The 20,952-nt window shown below is 49.5% G+C and overlaps 2 protein-coding genes across 4 annotated transcripts in view; one reads left to right on the top strand and one right to left on the bottom strand.

Annotated features, from left to right (window-relative positions):
- Positions 1 to 192: 192 nt before the first annotated feature.
- On the bottom strand, positions 193 to 19,322 carry LOC144734836 (kelch-like protein 25). 2 transcript variants are annotated; one of them, XM_078617243.1, is made up of 10 exons: positions 19,010 to 19,322; positions 8,120 to 8,296; positions 6,929 to 7,062; positions 6,307 to 6,542; positions 5,638 to 5,790; positions 4,804 to 5,053; positions 3,981 to 4,222; positions 3,383 to 3,488; positions 2,681 to 2,812; positions 193 to 1,868 (listed from the first exon to the last, which is right to left on the bottom strand). In XM_078617243.1, exons 2-10 carry the CDS (start codon positions 8,283 to 8,285, stop codon positions 1,494 to 1,496), a joined length of 1,794 nt encoding a protein of 597 aa, XP_078473369.1. In that variant the 5' UTR covers positions 8,286 to 8,296; positions 19,010 to 19,322; the 3' UTR covers positions 193 to 1,493. The 2 variants fall into 2 exon arrangements, with proteins under 2 accessions (XP_078473369.1, XP_078473368.1); XM_078617242.1 differs by having other exon boundaries at positions 19,002 to 19,320.
- The window catches only part of LOC144734835 (xanthine dehydrogenase-like), an 89,522-nt gene continuing 86,326 nt past the window's right edge, over positions 17,757 to 20,952 (top strand). Inside the window, exon 1 of one of the 2 annotated variants that reach the window (XM_078617240.1) lies at positions 17,757 to 18,255. The gene's annotated coding sequence lies outside the window, so the exon portion shown is untranslated. The remainder of the gene's footprint in view (positions 18,256 to 20,952) is intronic. The other variant, XM_078617238.1, reaches the window with a different exon arrangement.

Raw genomic sequence — 20,952 nt, 5'->3', positions numbered from 1 at the left:
TATGATAATTGCAATTTCGTTTGTGAAATCAGCGTGCGCCAATTAACATATCTTGCAATTAAGTGACGGTTTCTCATAGTTACCAATGAACAAATATAATTTATACATTATTCATAGTTATTTTAAATGACTGGAATCTGTTCAATCACACCAGCTAAATCGATAACACCAATGTAAGAAGAACCGGGAACATTTATACCAACCGTGCACATTTTGATTTATTACAAATCCATGAGAACACTTTTTGGCATGTTTTAGTTCTATTTGGGTGCTAATTCCAAACAAAAGGATTTTCACAGAGTCATAATTTGGTTCAAGAAAGTAATTCTTGTCTCAATGAAACCGTCTTCATATTGACTTAAACCTTTCGTGACTGCAGGAATTCATTTTCTTGGGTCTTTCGGTAAAGTCGCATAGATAGGTTCAAAGAAAATAACAAAAAGCTACGACGTTTCGATCGCAACACAAGTGATAGTCTTCAGGAAAAGGGGGGGGGGGGTGAAGATGACCACTTGTGTTGCGATCGAAACGTCGTAGTTTTTTGTTATTTTCTTTGAATCTGCCTACGTGACTTTACTGAAAGACCCAAGAATACGTCTTAATATTGTTTTTCAAATGATATAGTTCTGTTTGCTCAGTCAGCTTAAATGTTACGTCAGGATGTCATTTTCATAAATCACGAAACATTTATAGGCATATTGTTATAATTATGGTCGTTTACCCAGGAAGCTTCAGCGAGTCTCAAGACTCGTTTTCTTGAAGGAGCCTGCCAAGTTTTCGCAGTAGGGGGTGATGTTGATGAGCGTAATCCCAATAAAGTAATTTGCAGGTACATTTTGAGCATTGAGATGTTCAATTGAGTTTTCTTTAAAGCTATGGGCAGGCACTGGAAACCCATGCAGGCCAGGGGGAGTAAATATAAACTCCACGACAAAAGGCATTTCATTCGGGAATGGAACCCATTTTCTTGTTACTGCGAGGCATTGTGCCAACCTGCCGCCCGAGTGATTGGGTGCGTGCATCGTGAGTGCAAGAATTGATGATTGGATGCATTGTTAAACCTCTTGCACACACGGGGCATGTAACAATGCACCGATTCGGCGATTAAAAAAATTCCCACGCACACGACACACGCATCGTATCCTGTGTGTGCGAATCAATGATTTAGTTTTTTATCCGCGTACGTTTTACCCATTCACATCATGGGACTCGCGCAGCCGCTGAAGGTGCGAAATTCACCGCAATGTCAAAAATAGAGAATCTGTTCTTGAATGAGACGCGGAAGTTATTTTATTTCGACGACGTCCACCGACGAGACGGAGCGATGAAATTGGCTCGTGAGCACAGCGTGCGGCTGGCTTGGTCCATCGCGGGGTCGTGAGCGGGCTCCTGGCGGCTTGGGGCTAGGCCTTCATTCCGGTTGGCGAATCGACCGCGACCGACTTCGCTGACCTAGGTTCTCACCGCGCCTCCTCCTCATCCTCCTCGTCCAGTCAAGTGCCGCCGGCCGGCACGCACACCAGGGCCATGACGCAGAGGCCCGGCGTGCCGACCGCGGGCGCCCACGCGTCGCCCCGCGGGCAGTAGCACTCCATGTCGGCGCTGCGGCTGGTGCCGTTGTATCCTCCCGCCACGTACACGCGCCCCGCGGCGGCCACGGCCGCGGGGCTGGTGCGAGCGCTCGCCATGGGGGCGGCGCGCCACCAGCGGTGGGCCGTGCAGTCGAAGCGCCGCACCTCGCGGCTGCCCTCGCCGCCCACCACGTAGACGTCCGGCCCCAGGGCCGCCGCGGCGGAGAAGCGGCAGCGCAGCGGGCACGGCCCGATCACCGACCACGAGCGCGACGCCGGGCAGTAGCGCTGCACGGCCTGCCGGAGACGCACGCGCGCGCGGTGATGTGCGTGGTGATACGCGCGGTGGTACGCCCGCGATATGTGTGGCCAAGTGCATGCTACACACGGTGACACGTGTGTGATGTGCGTGGCGATGTGCGTGGTGCGAGTGGTGATATGCCTGTGATAAGCATGGCGATGTGCGTGTTACGCGTGGTGACATGCGTGTGATACGCATGATGGGATGCGTGGTGATATGCGTGATGATACGGAATAAAATTGGAGAAAAATAAATGCTCATGTGTGAGAGAATTAAATATTTTATGCAAATGATATGCTCATTACATTTAGGCTAAACAGAAGAACAAAACTGTACAACCGTGATGGAAAAAAGTTAACAAAATAATTGTGGTAATTCATAAATAAATAAATAAGAATTCCTAAGGTTCACGATACATGCGTCACATCTATTTAGGCCAATAAAATGCTATTGTTTCTTTTAGGCTGAATGAGCAATTAAAACAATACAAACGAGACAAAGGGAGTGGAATATTGACCCGAATAGATCAATTCTGAACCGTGACATTTCATCGAATCGAGGGGTAAAGCGGTGGGGGGATTGAAAAGTGTCGTGAATCGTTACGTCCCTTGTTCACGAACAACGCAGAGTTTGACGCGCGGTACACAAGGGGCTAACGGTGAGCGTGAAGCACATGGCGCCGGGAACATCTACGCTCGAGAACCCAATTTTCATCACAAGTGTCGCAACCGCAATCCCCGATTCGTGCGCAGAATCTGAACGGCACCGGCTTGGCGCGCCGGCATTGGTGCCCGTGTCGGCGTCTTACCGGCGGTACGAACTCCGTCTCGCCAAACACGTAGAGTTTGCCTTTGCTGCCGGCCATGGCGAGGTAGCTGAGTCCGTGGAGCATGGGGGCCACGGGCATCCACTCGGACGCACCGGGGTGTAGGCACTCCACCTGCACAGGCAGAGATGGAATGAGGAATCACATAAGAGGGTGTTGGTGTTTTTTCAGCCGCAGCGAGCGATTGCTCGGATTTATTTTTTACGTCATGTTAAACATTTCATATTCTGATGACGGAGTAGAATCGGAAGAAAAACTAAAATAAAATTACTTCATCGGTACCGAGGCTCCCACAAGCCCATGCGTGTGGCAGAGTTTGGCGCCAGCTATCATTGAGTGCGGTCGTGTTGCTACAGTTCTATGTGGTGAGTACAATTTAAAATGTCACGTGTCCAAGAAAACCTCACCGACTGTCAAGGCTCTTGTTCATCCTATTCTCGGATGAACATGAGCGGTGGCGCAGTGGTTGATGAACACATGTCAGGGCTTAAAACATTTAATAAACACTCCCAGGCTGAAACTGTAAAGCAGAGCTTGGGCTGGAATGTTCTGCTTATAAAGCATTCAAAAGTAAGTCATTTCAAGCGTTTAAGGCTGCACCCACGCTTCTTTTCCCATATGGAGTGACGCACAGAATCACAATTGTTGGGGGCGGTGGGGGGGGGTGACGCACCGAGCCGTTACCTCTTTGAGGGGCTCCGACATGGACATGGGGAACACTGCGGTGACCACTGTGTAGCCTCCGGCCACGTACACGCAGCCGTCCAGCTCCGTGGACGCGTGCGCGTACCTCGCAGGGACACAAGGAGTCGGGGACCCTCAGTGACGCTTCCAAACAACACAACTGTGGTCGTCTGTGCCCATGGCACTGAAGGTAGTGTTTTATCTATTTTTCTAATCATACTCCGTGTGCAACATGCAACTATGGGTATAACGATTCACTTCATGTCCCACCCCCCACTCCTTCCCCTGGCAATTCGATCCATTGTTGCGATTCAAGCTCACTATTTGAATCAAGAATCAATCATTTGTTTACATTGTGGAGAATGTAGCAGCCATAGCGGCTGCAGGGTTCATAGAACCCCGTTGCAAACATCGCGACAACAAAATAAACCAAACCGATTCTGAGATGTGCGACTTGGTGCGACTTGGCGCGACTTGGCGCACATCCCGCGAGCTTCGAGAGAGTGAACCTTTTGTATGATTAGAGACTCGACGCGACTCTACGAGTGATCCGCCCGACGTCGCTCCGCCGTAAATCCCGCCGCCAAGCGCCGCCAACCTGGTGAGGCCGAGGGTTGGCCCCGGGCTCCACTCGTCCTCCGCCGCATCGTAGACCCACGTGGCTCGTTCGGCCTGGCACACGCCGGCGGGGGCCCGGCCTCCCTCCGTGGGCACCGCTTGGGCCCTGCCGCCCGTCACCAGGATGCGCCGGCCCATGGCGCATGCCGATGACTGCTTGAGTTGCCGGGGCAGCGAGCGGCGCGGTGTCAGCGAGCCCGTGTGACGGTTGACGGAGAAGAGCTGCGGTGTGAGGCACAACAGAGGGAATGTCTTTTGTTGTTTGCGTTGCCTGCTTTGTCCCATAACTGCATTGCAGTTCATTGAAATCAGTGGTTGAATTAATATGGAGTGGGGAGCGGGAGTGTAGCGGTTAGCGTCCCGCGCTAAAATGTTCCATGTTTTTGTTTTGTAGGGGTGGCTAAAATTATATTATTTAAGGCAGTGGGGAATATGCTTGAGGTCAACTTCACAAGCACACGCTGAGATCCTGGGTTCGAGTCTGGTTTCAAATCTGGATTTTAGCCACGCATGGTTATCAAGTAGAGTGTATTGATTATTTCAGCCTGGTCACTGACGATTTCTTAAATATGGGTTTGACTGTCAAGGCATGGGACATGTCTCTAGAATGTGTGTGTGTGAGAAAGTGTGACCACGAGTGTGAGGCAAAAAAAAGCCCCTTGAAGGGTTCTGTGATATCTTGCTCTGCAAGAGTTTGGAAATGACAATTTATCTCGGACATGGATGCCGATAGTACGGTGAAAATAATAAAATTATGAACTTAAAAAAAGCAAAGCATGTAAACGGTGATGCAGACAACGCACCATATCGGAAGCGAAGGTTTTTCCCGCTATCAAAAACATTGTCAAAGAGTTTCTCCGTGGATGAGCCATGGTCCCCAACTCGGAGCTCTGCATCGAGGACCTCCTCCACGTGAGGGCCTCTTCAAGGGCAACGCGGCAGGGCGGCTCTCCTGAGAAGACGCCCCCATCGCCCCCGTTGAGAGTCGCGGAGAGGAACTCTTTGGACAGTAGCCCCAGGCGTACGCAGCGGAGCAGACGAGGGAGGTGAGGTCTGCACAGGGCGGGGACAGTGCGCCAGTCATCACACTTAACCAGGACCCTGCCCATGCCTGCGTGAGCACATCAAACCCCAATGGGGTAACACATTAAGCTTGCTCAGCCTTGCCCAGATAGTCTATGTAGGCTTTGCGGGGGATCTTTATTAGTAGGTGTTCACAAACAAAACGTGCTCTACAGTCTATAGACTGAATGTGTACATGTGTGTGTACATGTGTGTGTACGTATTTATGTGGGGGGGGCAGTAGTGGGAGCGGTAGTGTAGCGGTTAGCGCGCTGCGCTATAAACCTAACGACCCGGGTTCGATTCCCGCTCACGACCACCAACACCAGTGACGATTATCTGAACCGGTCCTGGGCCTCCCCTACATAGATTCAGCCTCAAATGAGTACCTGGTGCGGTGTGTAAACATCGCGACTGGGGAGACAAAGGCGGCCGGGCGTGGTGCCGGCCACCCATCCAACCAACCCCTGGTGTGCCGTGCCGGCCTTCATAGGTGCTCGCTAACAGCACTTGCTCCAACAGTCTGTTTAGGCTACACGAGGTGGGGGGGGATCTGTGTCTTTGTACGTCCGTACCTGCGTGCATCTCCGTCGTGTTGGGCCCAGCGAGCGAGGGCCTGCATGACGTGCGTCTCCTCCGTGGCCTCCAGCTCGTCGCTCGACAGGAGCTCGGCGATGACGTCCGCTGACAGGAGCGGGAATTGGTGGTCCTGGCACACTTGCTCAAAACTACGCGCCCAGCGCGCGTGCGGCAGGAGGAAGCCAAGCGATTTAGCAGTCGGTTTGACACGTAGGCATTCGCGACCAACGTTATTCACAATAAAGGTAATTTTGATTAGATCGTGTTAAATGTGTCGTTAACCCGGCGTGTCTTCGTTACCAACAAAGGGGGCCGGATGGCCAGGGTGATGGGATGCGGGCGTTTTCCATGAAACGCCACTTTGGGCCTACCGTGTTCAACTATTACAGCAGCATGACTGCAAAAGAAATAGCCCTCAAGTTTATAACACATCACTCGATTCCTGATCTGGGTTGTGAATCCTTCAGCTTCCAGCCTGCCCCGATAAACCGGGGACAGCACAAGGTCAGCTACGAAACATTTTGAAAGCCGACGCTGCAACTACCGCTGGAGCGATGTGCGGCGCAAGTGTCACGCCTGTGCCACAGCTGCCTCCCGTTATAATCGCGGCTAATCAAACGCAGCCAGAGGCTAGGAGGAGAATCCGTCGCGCCCTCTCCCCTTGCCTTTCCAGGCAGGCTTGCAGCGCCAGAGTGCGCAGCCGGGCGCAGGCGTGAGAGTCGGCGAGCGCCAGCAGGGCGAGGCAGGAGTCGGGCGAGATGCAGCGGCACAGGAAGGCGGCGCAGGCCTCGCGCACGTCGCCGAACTGCAGCATGTCGGCGGCGCCCAGCAGCTGAGCGGCGCTCTCCTCCGCCAGCTCAACGCGCCCAGTGTACGCGAAGCCCACCAGTTGCTCCAGCACCTGCGCCCCGCACGCGGAACGGAGAGCCGGGAGGCACGATCGAAGTCACCAAGGGGAAAAAAATTAACTAGCGACAAAGTGCCGCGTTTTTTTTTTGGGGGGGGTGGGGAGGGTAACCCTCGTGGTGGACTTGCTTCACATGCTCAGCGTCACTCTGTAATCTCATCTTTCCCGTTGTTAAGGAATAACGCAACGGAACTGTCCATATTACCGTATTAAATAGTGGTCTAGTCGAGAGATTCCCCTCTGCCAGGTATGTTTCAAGTCAATATTTCACAGCCAACTTCATTCTACCTTCTGGAACGCTCAACCAGCTGGGGGAAGAAGCAATTCGTTTGATAAGGAGTGGGGGTAGAGAGGGGTGGGAGGTGCAGAGTGAGGGGCACCTGTGGATCCACGCTGTCTCCAAGGTCCACGTGCGCTTGTCGGCTCTCGCGCAGTCCTCCCGAAAACATCGCGGCAAAGTAGGGACTGCAAGCGGCCAGGACGAGACGATGGCAGCTCAGCTCGTGGACTCCACCTGGGACGCCACCGAGGGGAACAGTCGCAATGTGCAATGCGTGTACGTGCGTTGAACTTTTTTCGCGCCGTACGTAGCCAACCGTGCGAAATCGGAGGCGTGGGGGCAAAGGACAACAATGCCTCGTGGAATATCTCATGCAGAGCTAGAATACGCGATCACCAGGACGTCTTTGGCCACTGCAGTGAAACTCCCCTTGTGGTGGATGTTGGCGTGTGGGGGGATTGATCAACTGGTGAGTACTAGGAATGTGTTCCAAATGTTTGGATTGATCTCAGAATTCAGCCTAGGATACGAAATTTTTGACAATCCAAAAACATGACATCACCAGAAGTGTATCCACTTTCATGCTGTCACTTTCCTGCTTTTCTGCCAAAGCGATGTGACATGGCATCGCTTGACTGAACAAAGACATTTTAAATTTACATGCAATGTAAACGATCTGAAACGCCCCAAGAAGATCTTAAATTGCCCTTAAACATTCGGTACGTAATGTGGCTGCAACAATGTATCGATTCATTTATTAATATTGATATCATGCTCATGATACATGCTTATCATCAGCATAACCCAGCTCACTCTTGCGAATGAGACTCTCTCCCGGTCTCTTGAGTTCTAAGCTGGTTAAACAAAATCCTCTTGAACTTGAGAATAAGGTCAATTCCACAGTACGTAATATGGCTGCAACAATGTATAGATTCATTTATTAATTGATATTATGCTCATGATACATGCTTATCATCAGCATAACCCAGCTCACTCTTGCAAATGAGACTCTCTCCCGGTCTCTTGAGTTCTAAGCTGGTTAAACAAAATCCTCTTGAACTTGAGAATAAGGTCAATTCCACAGTACGTAATATGGCTGCAACAATGTATAGATTCATTTATTAATATTGATATCATGCTCATGATACATGCTTATCATCAGCATAACCCAGCTCACTCTTGCAAATGAGACTCTCTCCCGGTCTCTTGAGTTTTAAGCTGGTTAAACAAAATCCTCTTGAACTTGAGGTCAATTCGACCTCATTCTGGGGAAGAAGCAATTCGTTTGCACCTCCGTCGTTTGCCGTCCTCAAGACGACGTCGAAAAGGGCGCTGGATCGTCGCAGCTCATTGAGGCCGGCCATCAGCACGTCGCTGTGCCCGCTGCGCTGGTACACCTCCTTGCCCACCGACCCTGCTGCTCGTAGCCACCCACGCGAGTTCTCAGCTTTCAACATCCCGCTCGGCTCTGCAACACCCAGGGAGACGCACATCCATATTGACGGACTGTCCATACGGACGCACACACCTGAACTTTACAACCAGGCAAAAGTATCTTGCAAGCAAGCAAGACCTCAGGTGTGAAATTAAAAACACGCAGTCCTGGGATATTTCAGCGCAGGAAAATGGATAATGCAAGTGTAGTGGGTTCGAATTAGGTGCACACACACGCAGCTTGGAGGCAACACTATTTATTAAACGGTAAGTAACATAACGCTGTACATGAGGTGGTGACCACCTTCCTCAACTCACTAACACTCTGGAACGCGACACAGACTGGACCAGGCAGGCAAAGGCCTGCCTGGCCCAGGACGACGACCCATGATGTCTTCACTTCGGAGTACAGTACAACAGCCTCGCTCTGCGTTCACACCACGCTTATATCTGCTTTGGCGTGGCTGGCTCCGCCCCGGCGTGGCTGGCTCTCTTCAGGCCACGCCTCCCTTCCCAGGACACGCCTCACTTCCCCCACCTCTGGGAAGGTCCGGATCCCTCCACCACGTGACCCCCCAGGCACCCCCTTGGGGCCCCCAGCCTTCGTACAGGCCGACACAGTAGTGACCGTTCTATGTCACTACATCACCCCCCCCCTGTATAAACACACAGCCGTCCCCGGCTGTAACACAACTGTGAAACATCGAAAAGGTGTGCCTCCGAACCAGCAACATCAATAAATGACCGGCGACCGATAAGAAATACAATCACGTAATATATACAGAATCGACGAGGGTAAAAGGGAACCGCATAGAAAACGGGGAATTAACAACAAATAAAACATAATAAAACAATTCTCACGACGTTTCGGCCACAACGCAAGCAGCCATCCTCAGGCGAAGAATGAAACACCCCAAGCTTGGAGCGTATATTTAAGCTGGGTTAGAGGGGGGGGAGGTGGGAAGAAGAGCGCCTAAACAAAATAATTTGCATATCAAGAGGAATTCAGCATATGGAAAATGCGTAGGAGGTGGGCGGGGGGGGTTCCAAATCAATACTATGCCCGTGCATTATGCAGGATTAGCAGCATCAAAGGGGGGGGGGGGAAGGGGGGGAGCATTAACAAAGGAAAGGAATGTTAATAGTATGTAGCTGTAGTTACTAAACAACCACGTAAAAAACTACAGTATAAACTGCATGACAAACTAAAGTATAAACTACATAGCATCATCAGTAAACTTACTATACTCTACAATAAGCTGAGTTACTAACAGTAAGTAATACATGAAAAATTCTACGTTGTAAAAAATTATATAATATGCTTCCATCTAAACTTTATTCTCTTACATCACACGCGTCTATACCGTACTATATACTTCCATAGGCAAAACCAACATTAAATTACATACTGTATTGCTATAAACCACCCTATACCTTATACATTTTTAATATAACACTATGTATTATTCTACCCACCCTAATGTGTATCAAAATGGTTTATTACGTCCTTCCAGTGATTGCTAAGCCAGAATCCATCTTCTCGGTTAAAATTGTCTCTGTGTTTGTAAATGTGGATCGCCTCATGTACGAATCTCTCATGATAGCCAGATGGCTTGCAGAGAACCTCTGTCTTGGAGAAGTCAATGTCATGTGAGCCCACTGAGTTGTAACAGTGATCTGCCACGGCTGAGGTGTTTGTCCTACAGTGTTTCAGGTCAGCTTTATGTTCACGGATGCGGTCCGAGACATGTCGTTTGGTTTCCCCAATGTAACTGCTACCACAGAGGCAACTTAGTTTGTAGACACCAGGGTACTGTATGTCTGGAACCACATCTTTTACAGACGGTACCAGATCACGGATTTTATGTACTGTGTTGAATCGGACCTGGATCTTGTGTTTAATCAGGATTTTGGAGATCTTTTTTGTGACCCCAGCAATGTAGGGTAAGGTGATGGTCTTGAAAGGCTCCTCAACAGGATCCTTCTTGGTGGTTGGAGTGATGGCTTTGCGGATTGTGTAGTCGGAGTAACCATTAGCCTTAAGAGCTTGGCGTACGTGTTTGAGTTCACTGGAAATGTGTTCATGGTCGGAGATGCATTGGGCTCTATGATATAGAGTCTTGATGAGGGAATTCTTCTGGGATGGATGGTGGTGGGAATCCGGTTTTAGATAAGCATCCGTGTGGGTGGCTTTCCTGTAGACAGAGTGGCTCATTGAACCATCAGGTCTCCTTTTGATTAGGACATCCAAAAAGGGTAGCTTGCCATCATTTTCGACTTCCATGGTGAATCTGATGGCTGGGTGTATGGAATTGATATGGTCGAGAAATTGGTCTAGAGCAGGCCGGCCATGTGGCCAGATGACAAAAGTGTCGTCTACGTACCTCTTCCATAAGGTCGGGCGTAGAGTGGCAGTCTGGATGGCGTCCGTCTCAAATTTCTCCATGAAGATGTTGGCTACAACCGGAGATAAGGGGGAGCCCATTGGGGTGCCCTCAATTTGCTTGTAGAAGGTTCCATTCCAGGTGAAGTATGTATTGGTTAAGCAGTGTCTCACCAGGGGGGGTACCCCAGCATTCAGTCCTTGATGAACCAAGTCTTCAATGATTGCGATGGTGTCAGGCACAGGCACCTTGGTGAACAAGGAAACCACATCAAAACTGACAAGCAGGTCGTCTGGGGACAGGGCAATCCCCTTGATTGTTGATACCAGGTCAGTAGAGTTTAGTACTGCAGAGGTGGTTTTTCCAGTGAAAGGCCGTAGGATTTCGGACAAAAAACGAGCCAGTTTGTAAGTCGGGGAGTTGATAGTAGAGACAATGGGACGAAGAGGTGTATCTTCTTTATGTATCTTTGGCAAGCCGTACAATCTTGGTGGCCTGGCTGCAGAAGGTTTCAACGAGAACTGTTTGGTCTGATCAATTAATGCGGTTGAAGCAGAAATGATGTTGTTGGTTTTGGAGACGAGGCTGTTGGTGGGGTCTCTTTTTATTTTTGTATAGCTGCCATCGGTGAGTAGTTCTTGAATTTAAAAAAAAGACCCCACCAACAGCCTCGTCTCCAAAACCAACAACATCATTTCTGCTTCAACCGCATTAATTGATCAGACCAAACAGTTCTCGTTGAAACCTTCTGCAGCCAGGCCACCAAGATTGTACGGCTTGCCAAAGATACATAAAGAAGATACACCTCTTCGTCCCATTGTCTCTACTATCAACTCCCCGACTTACAAACTGGCTCGTTTTTTGTCCGAAATCCTACGGCCTTTCACTGGAAAAACCACCTCTGCAGTACTAAACTCTACTGACCTGGTATCAACAATCAAGGGGATTGCCCTGTCCCCAGACGACCTGCTTGTCAGTTTTGATGTGGTTTCCTTGTTCACCAAGGTGCCTGTGCCTGACACCATCGCAATCATTGAAGACTTGGTTCATCAAGGACTGAATGCTGGGGTACCCCCCCTGGTGAGACACTGCTTAACCAATACATACTTCACCTGGAATGGAACCTTCTACAAGCAAATTGAGGGCACCCCAATGGGCTCCCCCTTATCTCCGGTTGTAGCCAACATCTTCATGGAGAAATTTGAGACGGACGCCATCCAGACTGCCACTCTACGCCCGACCTTATGGAAGAGGTACGTAGACGACACTTTTGTCATCTGGCCACATGGCCGGCCTGCTCTAGACCAATTTCTCGACCATATCAATTCCATACACCCAGCCATCAGATTCACCATGGAAGTCGAAAATGATGGCAAGCTACCCTTTTTGGATGTCCTAATCAAAAGGAGACCTGATGGTTCAATGAGCCACTCTGTCTACAGGAAAGCCACCCACACGGATGCTTATCTAAAACCGGATTCCCACCACCATCCATCCCAGAAGAATTCCCTCATCAAGACTCTATATCATAGAGCCCAATGCATCTCCGACCATGAACACATTTCCAGTGAACTCAAACACGTACGCCAAGCTCTTAAGGCTAATGGTTACTCCGACTACACAATCCGCAAAGCCATCACTCCAACCACCAAGAAGGATCCTGTTGAGGAGCCTTTCAAGACCATCACCTTACCCTACATTGCTGGGGTCACAAAAAAGATCTCCAAAATCCTGATTAAACACAAGATCCAGGTCCGATTCAACACAGTACATACAATCCGTGATCTGGTACCGTCTGTAAAAGATGTGGTTCCAGACATACAGTACCCTGGTGTCTACAAACTAAGTTGCCTCTGTGGTAGCAGTTACATTGGGGAAACCAAACGACATGTCTCGGACCGCATCCGTGAACATAAAGCTGACCTGAAACACTGTAGGACAAACACCTCAGCCGTGGCAGATCACTGTTACAACTCAGTGGGCTCACATGACATTGACTTCTCCAAGACAGAGGTTCTCTGCAAGCCATCTGGCTATCATGAGAGATTCGTACATGAGGCGATCCACATTTACAAACACAGAGACAATTTTAACCGAGAAGATGGATTCTGGCTTAGCAATCACTGGAAGGACGTAATAAACCATTTTGATACACATTAGGGTGGGTAGAATAATACATAGTGTTATATTAAAAATGTATAAGGTATAGGGTGGTTTATAGCAATACAGTATGTAATTTAATGTTGGTTTTGCCTATGGAAGTATATAGTACGGTATAGACGCATGTGATGTAAGAGAATAAAGTTTAGATGGAAGCATATTATATAATTTTTTACAACGTAGAATTTTTCATGTATTACTTACTGTTAGTAACTCAGCTTATTGTAGAGTATAGTAAGTTTACTGATGATGCTATGTAGTTTATACTTTAGTTTGTCATGCAGTTTATACTGTAGTTTTTTACGTGGTTGTTTAGTAACTACAGCTACATACTATTAACATTCCTTTCCTTTGTTAATGCTCCCCCCCTTCCCCCCCCCCCTTTGATGCTGCTAATCCTGCATAATGCACGGGCATAGTATTGATTTGGAACCCCCCCCCGCCCACCTCCTACGCATTTTCCATATGCTGAATTCCTCTTGATATGCAAATTATTTTGTTTAGGCGCTCTTCTTCCCACCTCCCCCCCCTCTAACCCAGCTTAAATATACGCTCCAAGCTTGGGGTGTTTCATTCTTCGCCTGAGGATGGCTGCTTGCGTTGTGGCCGAAACGTCGTGAGAATTGTTTTATTATGTTTTATTTTTATTATTTTATTACTTCCCTTCTACGTGACTTTACCGAAAGAACCAAGAAGATGAATCCCTGCAGTCACGAAAGCTTTAAATCGAAATTTAACAACAAATATACATGAAAACTGGCTAACCCACTTACGCTCCAGCACAGCCCCCCCCCCCCCGTGAGAATCACGCATGCACTGACAAGTGAGTGTGGCCATTGGAACGACGGCGTAGGCAATGAGCAAGGAGTCTGAGAGGCATGTAGAGCAGCCAGTCTTCAACGAGTCCATGTGGCCGGGCCTGGGGAACCAGAAGCGGCCCAACGGACACGGCCCCTCCCCCCAGGAGTCTGAACAGGAGGAGCAGGAGTAGCTGACGCATGCTCCACTCCCCCCCCAGTCCATAGCCGGTCGGCATAACCGGCGACTCCAAGGTGCCAGGTAGATACTGCCTCCTGTGACGAGAACCAAACCCTCCTGAGGCATCACTCAACGAACACTCGCCTCCGCTCTTCGGACATGACAGTCAGCCGTTAGCACCCCCCCGCCTTTCCGACGTGGCGTCACAACCAGTAGCACGCGTCGGCCATATCGGGGGGAAGAATTTCCATGTTACCACCCCACTGCCTTTCCGACGCGGCGTCACAACCAGTAGCACGCGTCGGCCATATTGGGGGGGGAATTTCCATGTTACCACCCCACCGCCTTTCCGACGCGGCGTCACAACCAATAGCACGCGTCGGCCATATCGGGGGGATTTTAACCCAGTCTCTCTAAGACTCGCATCGCAGCATATCGCTGTACCGACCGAGCTGAGACCCAGTCTCTCTCCAAGACTCGCATCGCAGCATATAGCTGTACCGACCGAGCTGAGACGACCCAGTCTCTCTCCAAGACTCGCATCGCAGCATATAGCTGTACCGACCGAGCTGAGACGACCCATCATTCACTCACTGCACAACATGCACCCTAACAACTGAGGGATACAGTCCCAACGTAACAGGACAACTACACCTGAACCTTACGAATCTCCAGCCCACTGTTTCAACGCACCTCGGAGTGTCTCACTCTCCGGGCCGTCAGGTCAAGCCATCAGACACAGCATGATGGGACCACACTCTCTGAGCCATGTGAGCGCACAGCCCACTAGGCTAGACAAGCCACGGAGTGTCTCGATCTCCGGGCTGTCAGGTCAAGCTGTCAGACACAGCATGACGGGACCACACTCTCTGAGCCATGTGAGCGCACAGCCCACTAGGCTAGACAAACCACGGAGTGTCTCGATCTCCGGGCTGTCAGGTCAAGCCGTCAGACACAGCATGACGGGACCACAATGTTCGTGTTAGACACGCAACTCTCACTGGGCCATCCTGGTCAGGATCTGCGCCCCAAGATAAGTGACAGCCAGCACCACAATTCCAAATCCCTGGCAGCATGTCACCATCGCAATTTAACACCATCACAACACATACAATTTGAATTATGATCCCCCACAGAACTGATCCAATGCCGAACAGGTACGCACAATTTGTGACGATCCCGAATATTCAATGGTCACAACAATACACCTCACATCCCGTATCCGTACACATCATCTCCGAGACTCGCATTGCAGCATGCAGCTGTACCAACCGAGTGGAGAGAGCAACGCAATTTGACAGCAATTAACGGAAACGCACCCCCGATCGATGTAGAACACAAGGGGCATTCCCGCACAAAAGACATCATCTGTGCAACAACGGACAGGAGCCAACCAGTGAGGTTGAAACACACCGAACCTGTCATTTCAAAAAACCCTTCAACATTAACCATGGGACTCAGGGCATTCGAATTTTGAGAGCAAAAAAACTATACACAAACCCCAAGAATCGCTGAATTGATTAATACAGTATATGCAGTATATGAAATTCGTACAGTCAATCATTTGGCGCAATGCTCCATCCAGTCCCCACATGGCAACACACACAATCAATACTCCAGACAATCCGTACATAGTAAATAATCACAAGCAAGTACCCAACAGTCCATACACTGTTAACAATTCCAAGCAAAGCTCCATACGGTCTGTACCTTGGCAACAATGACGATCAAAGTTTCTTACAGTTACACGTGACAATCACGAGCGAAACTCCATACAGTATACACAATAACAATGGCGATTTCGCAACAAAACGATGTAACAACACGAGTCATTAACACGGCAACCTACAGGATATCAACAGAGCTCGGGACATCCAACAACGAATTAATCATTAACTACACCCAGAAGATACCGATCTCGACGCCGTAATTAACAACAACACTTGTTACAAGCAGACACCTGCATGGAAGCCGCGTCAATTTATCACGCACACAACCGGGCGAACACGCTCCGCAAACCAGTGAGTAAAAAAAACACCCGCGATCGCAACCTGGCACACGCAAGATGGGTGAAGTTATTATTATTTTTCTTGGGGACGGGTGCTTGTCATGTCACGACTCGCCTGGCAAACTGTGAATAGCGGAGGCAAGGTGGAGCACTGGGACGGCCCGACGAATCTTGCATGGCGAATACGGCCTGCTCTTGCGAACCCATCCACCCTCTCGCGCTCGAGCAGAAGACGGGGGCGCCACCCGAACGTGTGGAACTCCCCCTCCGCAGGCGTTGATGTCGGCGGGAGCGGCATTTCGGCAGCAGGAGCGGCGTTTTGGCGGGAACAGCGCCCCGACCCGCCACCGAAATGGCGGGAGCAGCGCTTTGGCGGGAACCGCGCCCCGACCAGCCGCCGAAATGGCGGGCCCACCGTGTGGCCTGCATGCCCGGGCCTCCCCCGCCAGCCCCCGCAGCGACGATGGTGTCCTATCCCCGCGGCTCCGTCGCTCCGTTCCCGATGGCGGCGAAGCAGCAGTGCGATGCCAGTCCCGCCGCTCCGCGTGCAGCGCCATCTCTCTCTCTCACCGGGGCTGCCATCCCCGGGGCTGTCCGAAGGATAGTCGTCACACCGTCCCCGTCGTACGAAGACGTCCAGATGAGTTTTATATTTGTTTTTCGTGTGCCCATTTTACTTCCCTAGGATAACACCTAGCAATATTTATTTTTCCACCTTCTGACGCCAAATGTAGTGGGTTCGAATTAGGTGCACACACACGCAGCTTGGAGGCAACACTATTTATTAAACGGTAAGTAACATAACGCTGTACATGAGGTGGTGACCACCTTCCTCAACTCACTAACACTCTGGAACGCGACACAGACTGGACCAGGCAGGCAACGGCCTGCCTGGCCCAGGACGACGACTCGGGACTTGACGACCGATGATGTCTTCACTTCGGAGTACAGTACAACAGCCTCGCTCTGCGTTCACACCACGCTTATATCTGCTTTGGCGTGGCTGGCTCTCTCCAGGCCACGCCTCCCTTCCCAGGCCACGCCTCCCTTCCCCCACCTCTGGGAAGGTCCGGATCCCTCCACCACGTGACCCCCCAGGCACCCCCTTGGGGCCCCCAGCCTTCGTACAGGCCGACACAGTAGTGACCGTTCTATGTCACTACACAAGTATGCATGTTCAACTTCTTTCACGCCGTACGTAGCCAACCGTGATAATCGGAGGTGCAGGTAAGGACAACAAACTAAAAACAAAAAGCAGTTCTCAAAAAATTCGTTTTCAACCTCGATTTAAAAGTGATTAGCTCCAGTGGATTATTAATATCTCAAGGAAGGGCGTTCCAGACGACCGGAGAGGTGCATTTGAAAGCGCAGTTGTAACGAAGAAAAGAATGCGCAAGCATAGATTGCGTAAAGCTTTCAAACATGCCTTAGTACTTGGAGCATTAAAAACAATGATGAATGCATATTTATACCTGCTGTGACGTGAAAATAAAAACATGGTTATTAAGAAAATGGAAAGCGTGTGAAGAAACTGTTCGAAACAGGATGGAGAGGTGTACATTTGGAATTACATTGATTAGAGACCATATGCAAGCTAGAGACGTCATTTGATATGCAGGCTTCAGTGGACACGGCAGTGGATACAGCAGGCTAAGTTCTTAACGGCAACGTTATACCGACAAAGATCTGCAATCCTTTACATATAAAGGTGTTATCGGACAATCAATGAGCGTTTCCACGTGGCAGGCAACCGGAGCACTATGAGAAAATCCCCGCGTGCGAGGGGGCAACACTCGATCCCAGCCAGATGGAACAGATGGGAGATGCATTTTTTTTCTCCACGCGTGTTATTTGCCGTCTTCGTGTGCGAGCCAGGGTTATGGTTCCTAGAGCAGCGCCCTTCACTGATTTTCAGAGGAGAGGCGCCACTTTAGCCGACAAGAAGACATCGTTAAGTATCGAAACCATTGGGGCTTTGACAGCCATGATCGATGTGGAGTGGGGGGGGGTGTTTTCCCACTTGTTGTGTATTGTCGGTGGGGGCCCCGCATGTCAGGGGCTTCACGCTAAAGGCCACACAGGGTCCGTCAGTGCCTCTTCTTCCTCCCCCCCTCCACCGCTGCGAATAAGAAACATCGTGGACTTCGAGACGTCGTCCCACGGCGGAACAAGTTCACGGTCGCTCACAACGCAGCGCCATCGTCAAGTTGAGCGTCGCAACAATCGAAGCGCGTCGCTGACTGCTGCTGCTGTTGCTGCCTTCCGCAGTCGTCGCTGGTTGGGTTAAGAAGAGGCATCGCGAGTCGAGACGACTCCTCCACCACCAACAACAACCAACACCACTAACACCACCAACCACAACCACCAACAACAACCACCACCACCACCAGCAAAAAAAATCCACCCGCGCAGCAAACGAGCGGGGAATTGCATCTTAAAACACGAACGCCGACCACACTTGAGGTGAGCGACTGAGAGAGACATTCGACATTGCGATCAGATATTTATGTTTAAAAAATAGTGGGACGGTGGTGTGATGAATGTATCGTAGCGTCAACAACAACAACCATCGCGTTTGTTGTTGTTGTGGTGCCGTTACAGCGGCACGTGATGCGTAAGCAATTAAAACGAGCGTCTTCAGGTTGTGTCGTTGCATTTACGCACTGCTTATATAAAGTACTGCTTAGAACAGTACTTTATATAGCGGTTATCGATTATTTAAAAAGTGGAAATGTTTAAAAAATGCGTTTGATTTTCGCGTCGAGGCTTTCACATTTCCTAGTTCGCTTAAGGCGAGGCGCCGACCTTGCTTGCGCGCGATTGGTCGGCGCTGCCAACGTTACAGATTTTGAGCCAATCGCGAGCGCCGCTTTCGCCCCTCGCGCGCCCTCCAACCAATGGGTGGTCGAGTGCCTGGCCGCGTCCGCCCGTGCGAACTGGGAAATGTAAACGGGCGGCTGCACCCCCTTAAAACAATAATAGCGGAAATAATAAAAACTAATATTAATTCGAGCTTAAACATTAACAGCGACAACAACCACCACCGCTCAAAAATAAACTACTTTACTGAATGGCACGCGTGACGGATTATTGCGGTCAACGAGGGGACGCGGCGTAGAGTGACAATTGAAACCTCTCCACCGACTTAAACAAACACCTTATCCTCGCTTATATTAGCGACAAACTGCGTTGGTTAAAGCAAACTTTACCTCGTTACCTCGTCGCCTCGTCGTCGATTGTCAACGTGGGGGTAATTGAGTGGCTCGGCGTGGAGAAAGACGTCGTCACAAGCTCTGCTGCCAAATGTCGTCGCGGTGATGATGATGGTGGTGGTGGTGATGATGATGGTGATGGATCAGCCGCTCCCACCACCACCACCTCCTCCTCCTCATCCCTTCAGGGAATGCTCCGATGATGATTTATAGAATCCGGGGTGGCTCATTGCACAACATTGCACCAGTCGGTTGACAGGCGTGGGGAAGTATGGTCGCGTCAAATTTTGATTTAAAGCTTTCGTGACTGCACGGATTCAGATTTTTGGTTCTTTCGGTAAAGTCACGTAGAAGGGAAATAATAAAATATAAAACAATATTATTTCCCTTCTACGTGACTTTACCGAAAGAACCAAGAATATGGTCGCGTCGGTTACAGTTGAGGCCCTCGATGGGGCTTGCTGCATGTACCTACGCCTAATCGATACACTGGGGATTATTCCAGCATGGATATTTGAAATAATTGCATCAGGTTTAATGTGATAAAATATCCACGCATTATGGTTTTTCTCCCCTATCCCCCCTCCCTCCTCCTTTCCCCACCACCAAATAACATTTATAACTTTTTTGGTTTATTTTCGAGAAGACAACCTCCTCCTGACTGAGCCAGGAGGGCGTAGAGAGAGAGAGAGGGCTGTCAATCCTGTACGTTGAGAATGTTATTCATTTCGATTTAAAGCTTACGTGACTGCAGGGATTCATATTCTTGGTTCTTTCGGTAAAGTCACGTAGAAGGGAAATAATCAAAATTATAAAATCAAATTATCACGACGTTTCGATTGCAACACAAGCAATCATCAACAGGTGTGAAAACCACAGCAATAAAATTTGAAACCGCCACTTTTCTCAAAATTTCTTGCTGTGGTTTTCACACCTGATGATGATTGCTTGTGTTGCAATCGAAACGTCGTGAGAATTGAATTGTAAATTTTTTTTATTATTTTATTATTTCCCTTCTACGTGACTTTACCGAAAGAACCAAGAAAATGTTATTCATGGTGAGTGGGAACTCAAGCCCTGTCGCATGGTTACGCTATCAATCATAGTCTGTCCAAAAACAGAATGTTTAGTCTTAAAATGGCAAAGGTGGCAGATTCCGTCTGCTCTGCGCGTGACCTTCAGTACAGTACTGGCGGTCATCGACTTAGGAAGGGGTTCCGTTCCTGAGACCCGATCGTAAGTCGGAACACAGTACAGAGACTCTTCCACTTACGAACATTCGACATACGCACTTTCAGAGATACAAACCTGTCCCCGTTTGTCCAGTTGCCTGTTTGGAACAAGAGTCGTAAGTTCAACCGCTGCGGCGGTGGCATTTACATCTGCAGAAGATGAAGAACCAGTTCCATCTACTCTGCAGAACGTGAAGAACCAGTGTCATCTACAGAACATTAAGAACCACTGTCATCTACAGAACATGAGGAACCAGTTGCATCTACAGAACATGAAGAACCAGTTGCATCTACTCTGCAGAACGTGAAAAACCAGTGGCATCTACATCTACAGAACATGAAGAACCAGTGACATCTACAAAACATTAACAACCAGTGTCATCTACAGAACATTAAGAACCAGTTGCATCTACTCTGCAGAACGTGAAGAACCAGTGGCATCTACATTTGCAGAACATGAAGAACCGGTGCCATCTACAGAACATTAAGAACTAGTGTCATCTACATCTTCAGAACATGAAGAACCAGTGTCATCTACATCTGCAAAACGTGAAGAACCGGTGGCATCTACAGAACATGAAGCACTAGTGGCATCTAAGGAACTTATACAACCTTTAAAGTAATTCCCCGTGTTTGGTGTACATGCCCTACGTCATATTTGGAATCCACAGGGGTATAATTCGACTTACGAACAGACTTTTGGAACCTAACTCGTT

Source organism: Lampetra planeri, chromosome 53, assembly GCF_965212315.1.
Source record: "Lampetra planeri chromosome 53, kcLamPlan1.2.h2, whole genome shotgun sequence".
Taxonomy (NCBI): Eukaryota; Metazoa; Chordata; class Hyperoartia; order Petromyzontiformes; family Petromyzontidae; genus Lampetra; species Lampetra planeri.
This window is presented reverse-complemented; position numbering and strand designations above follow the sequence as displayed.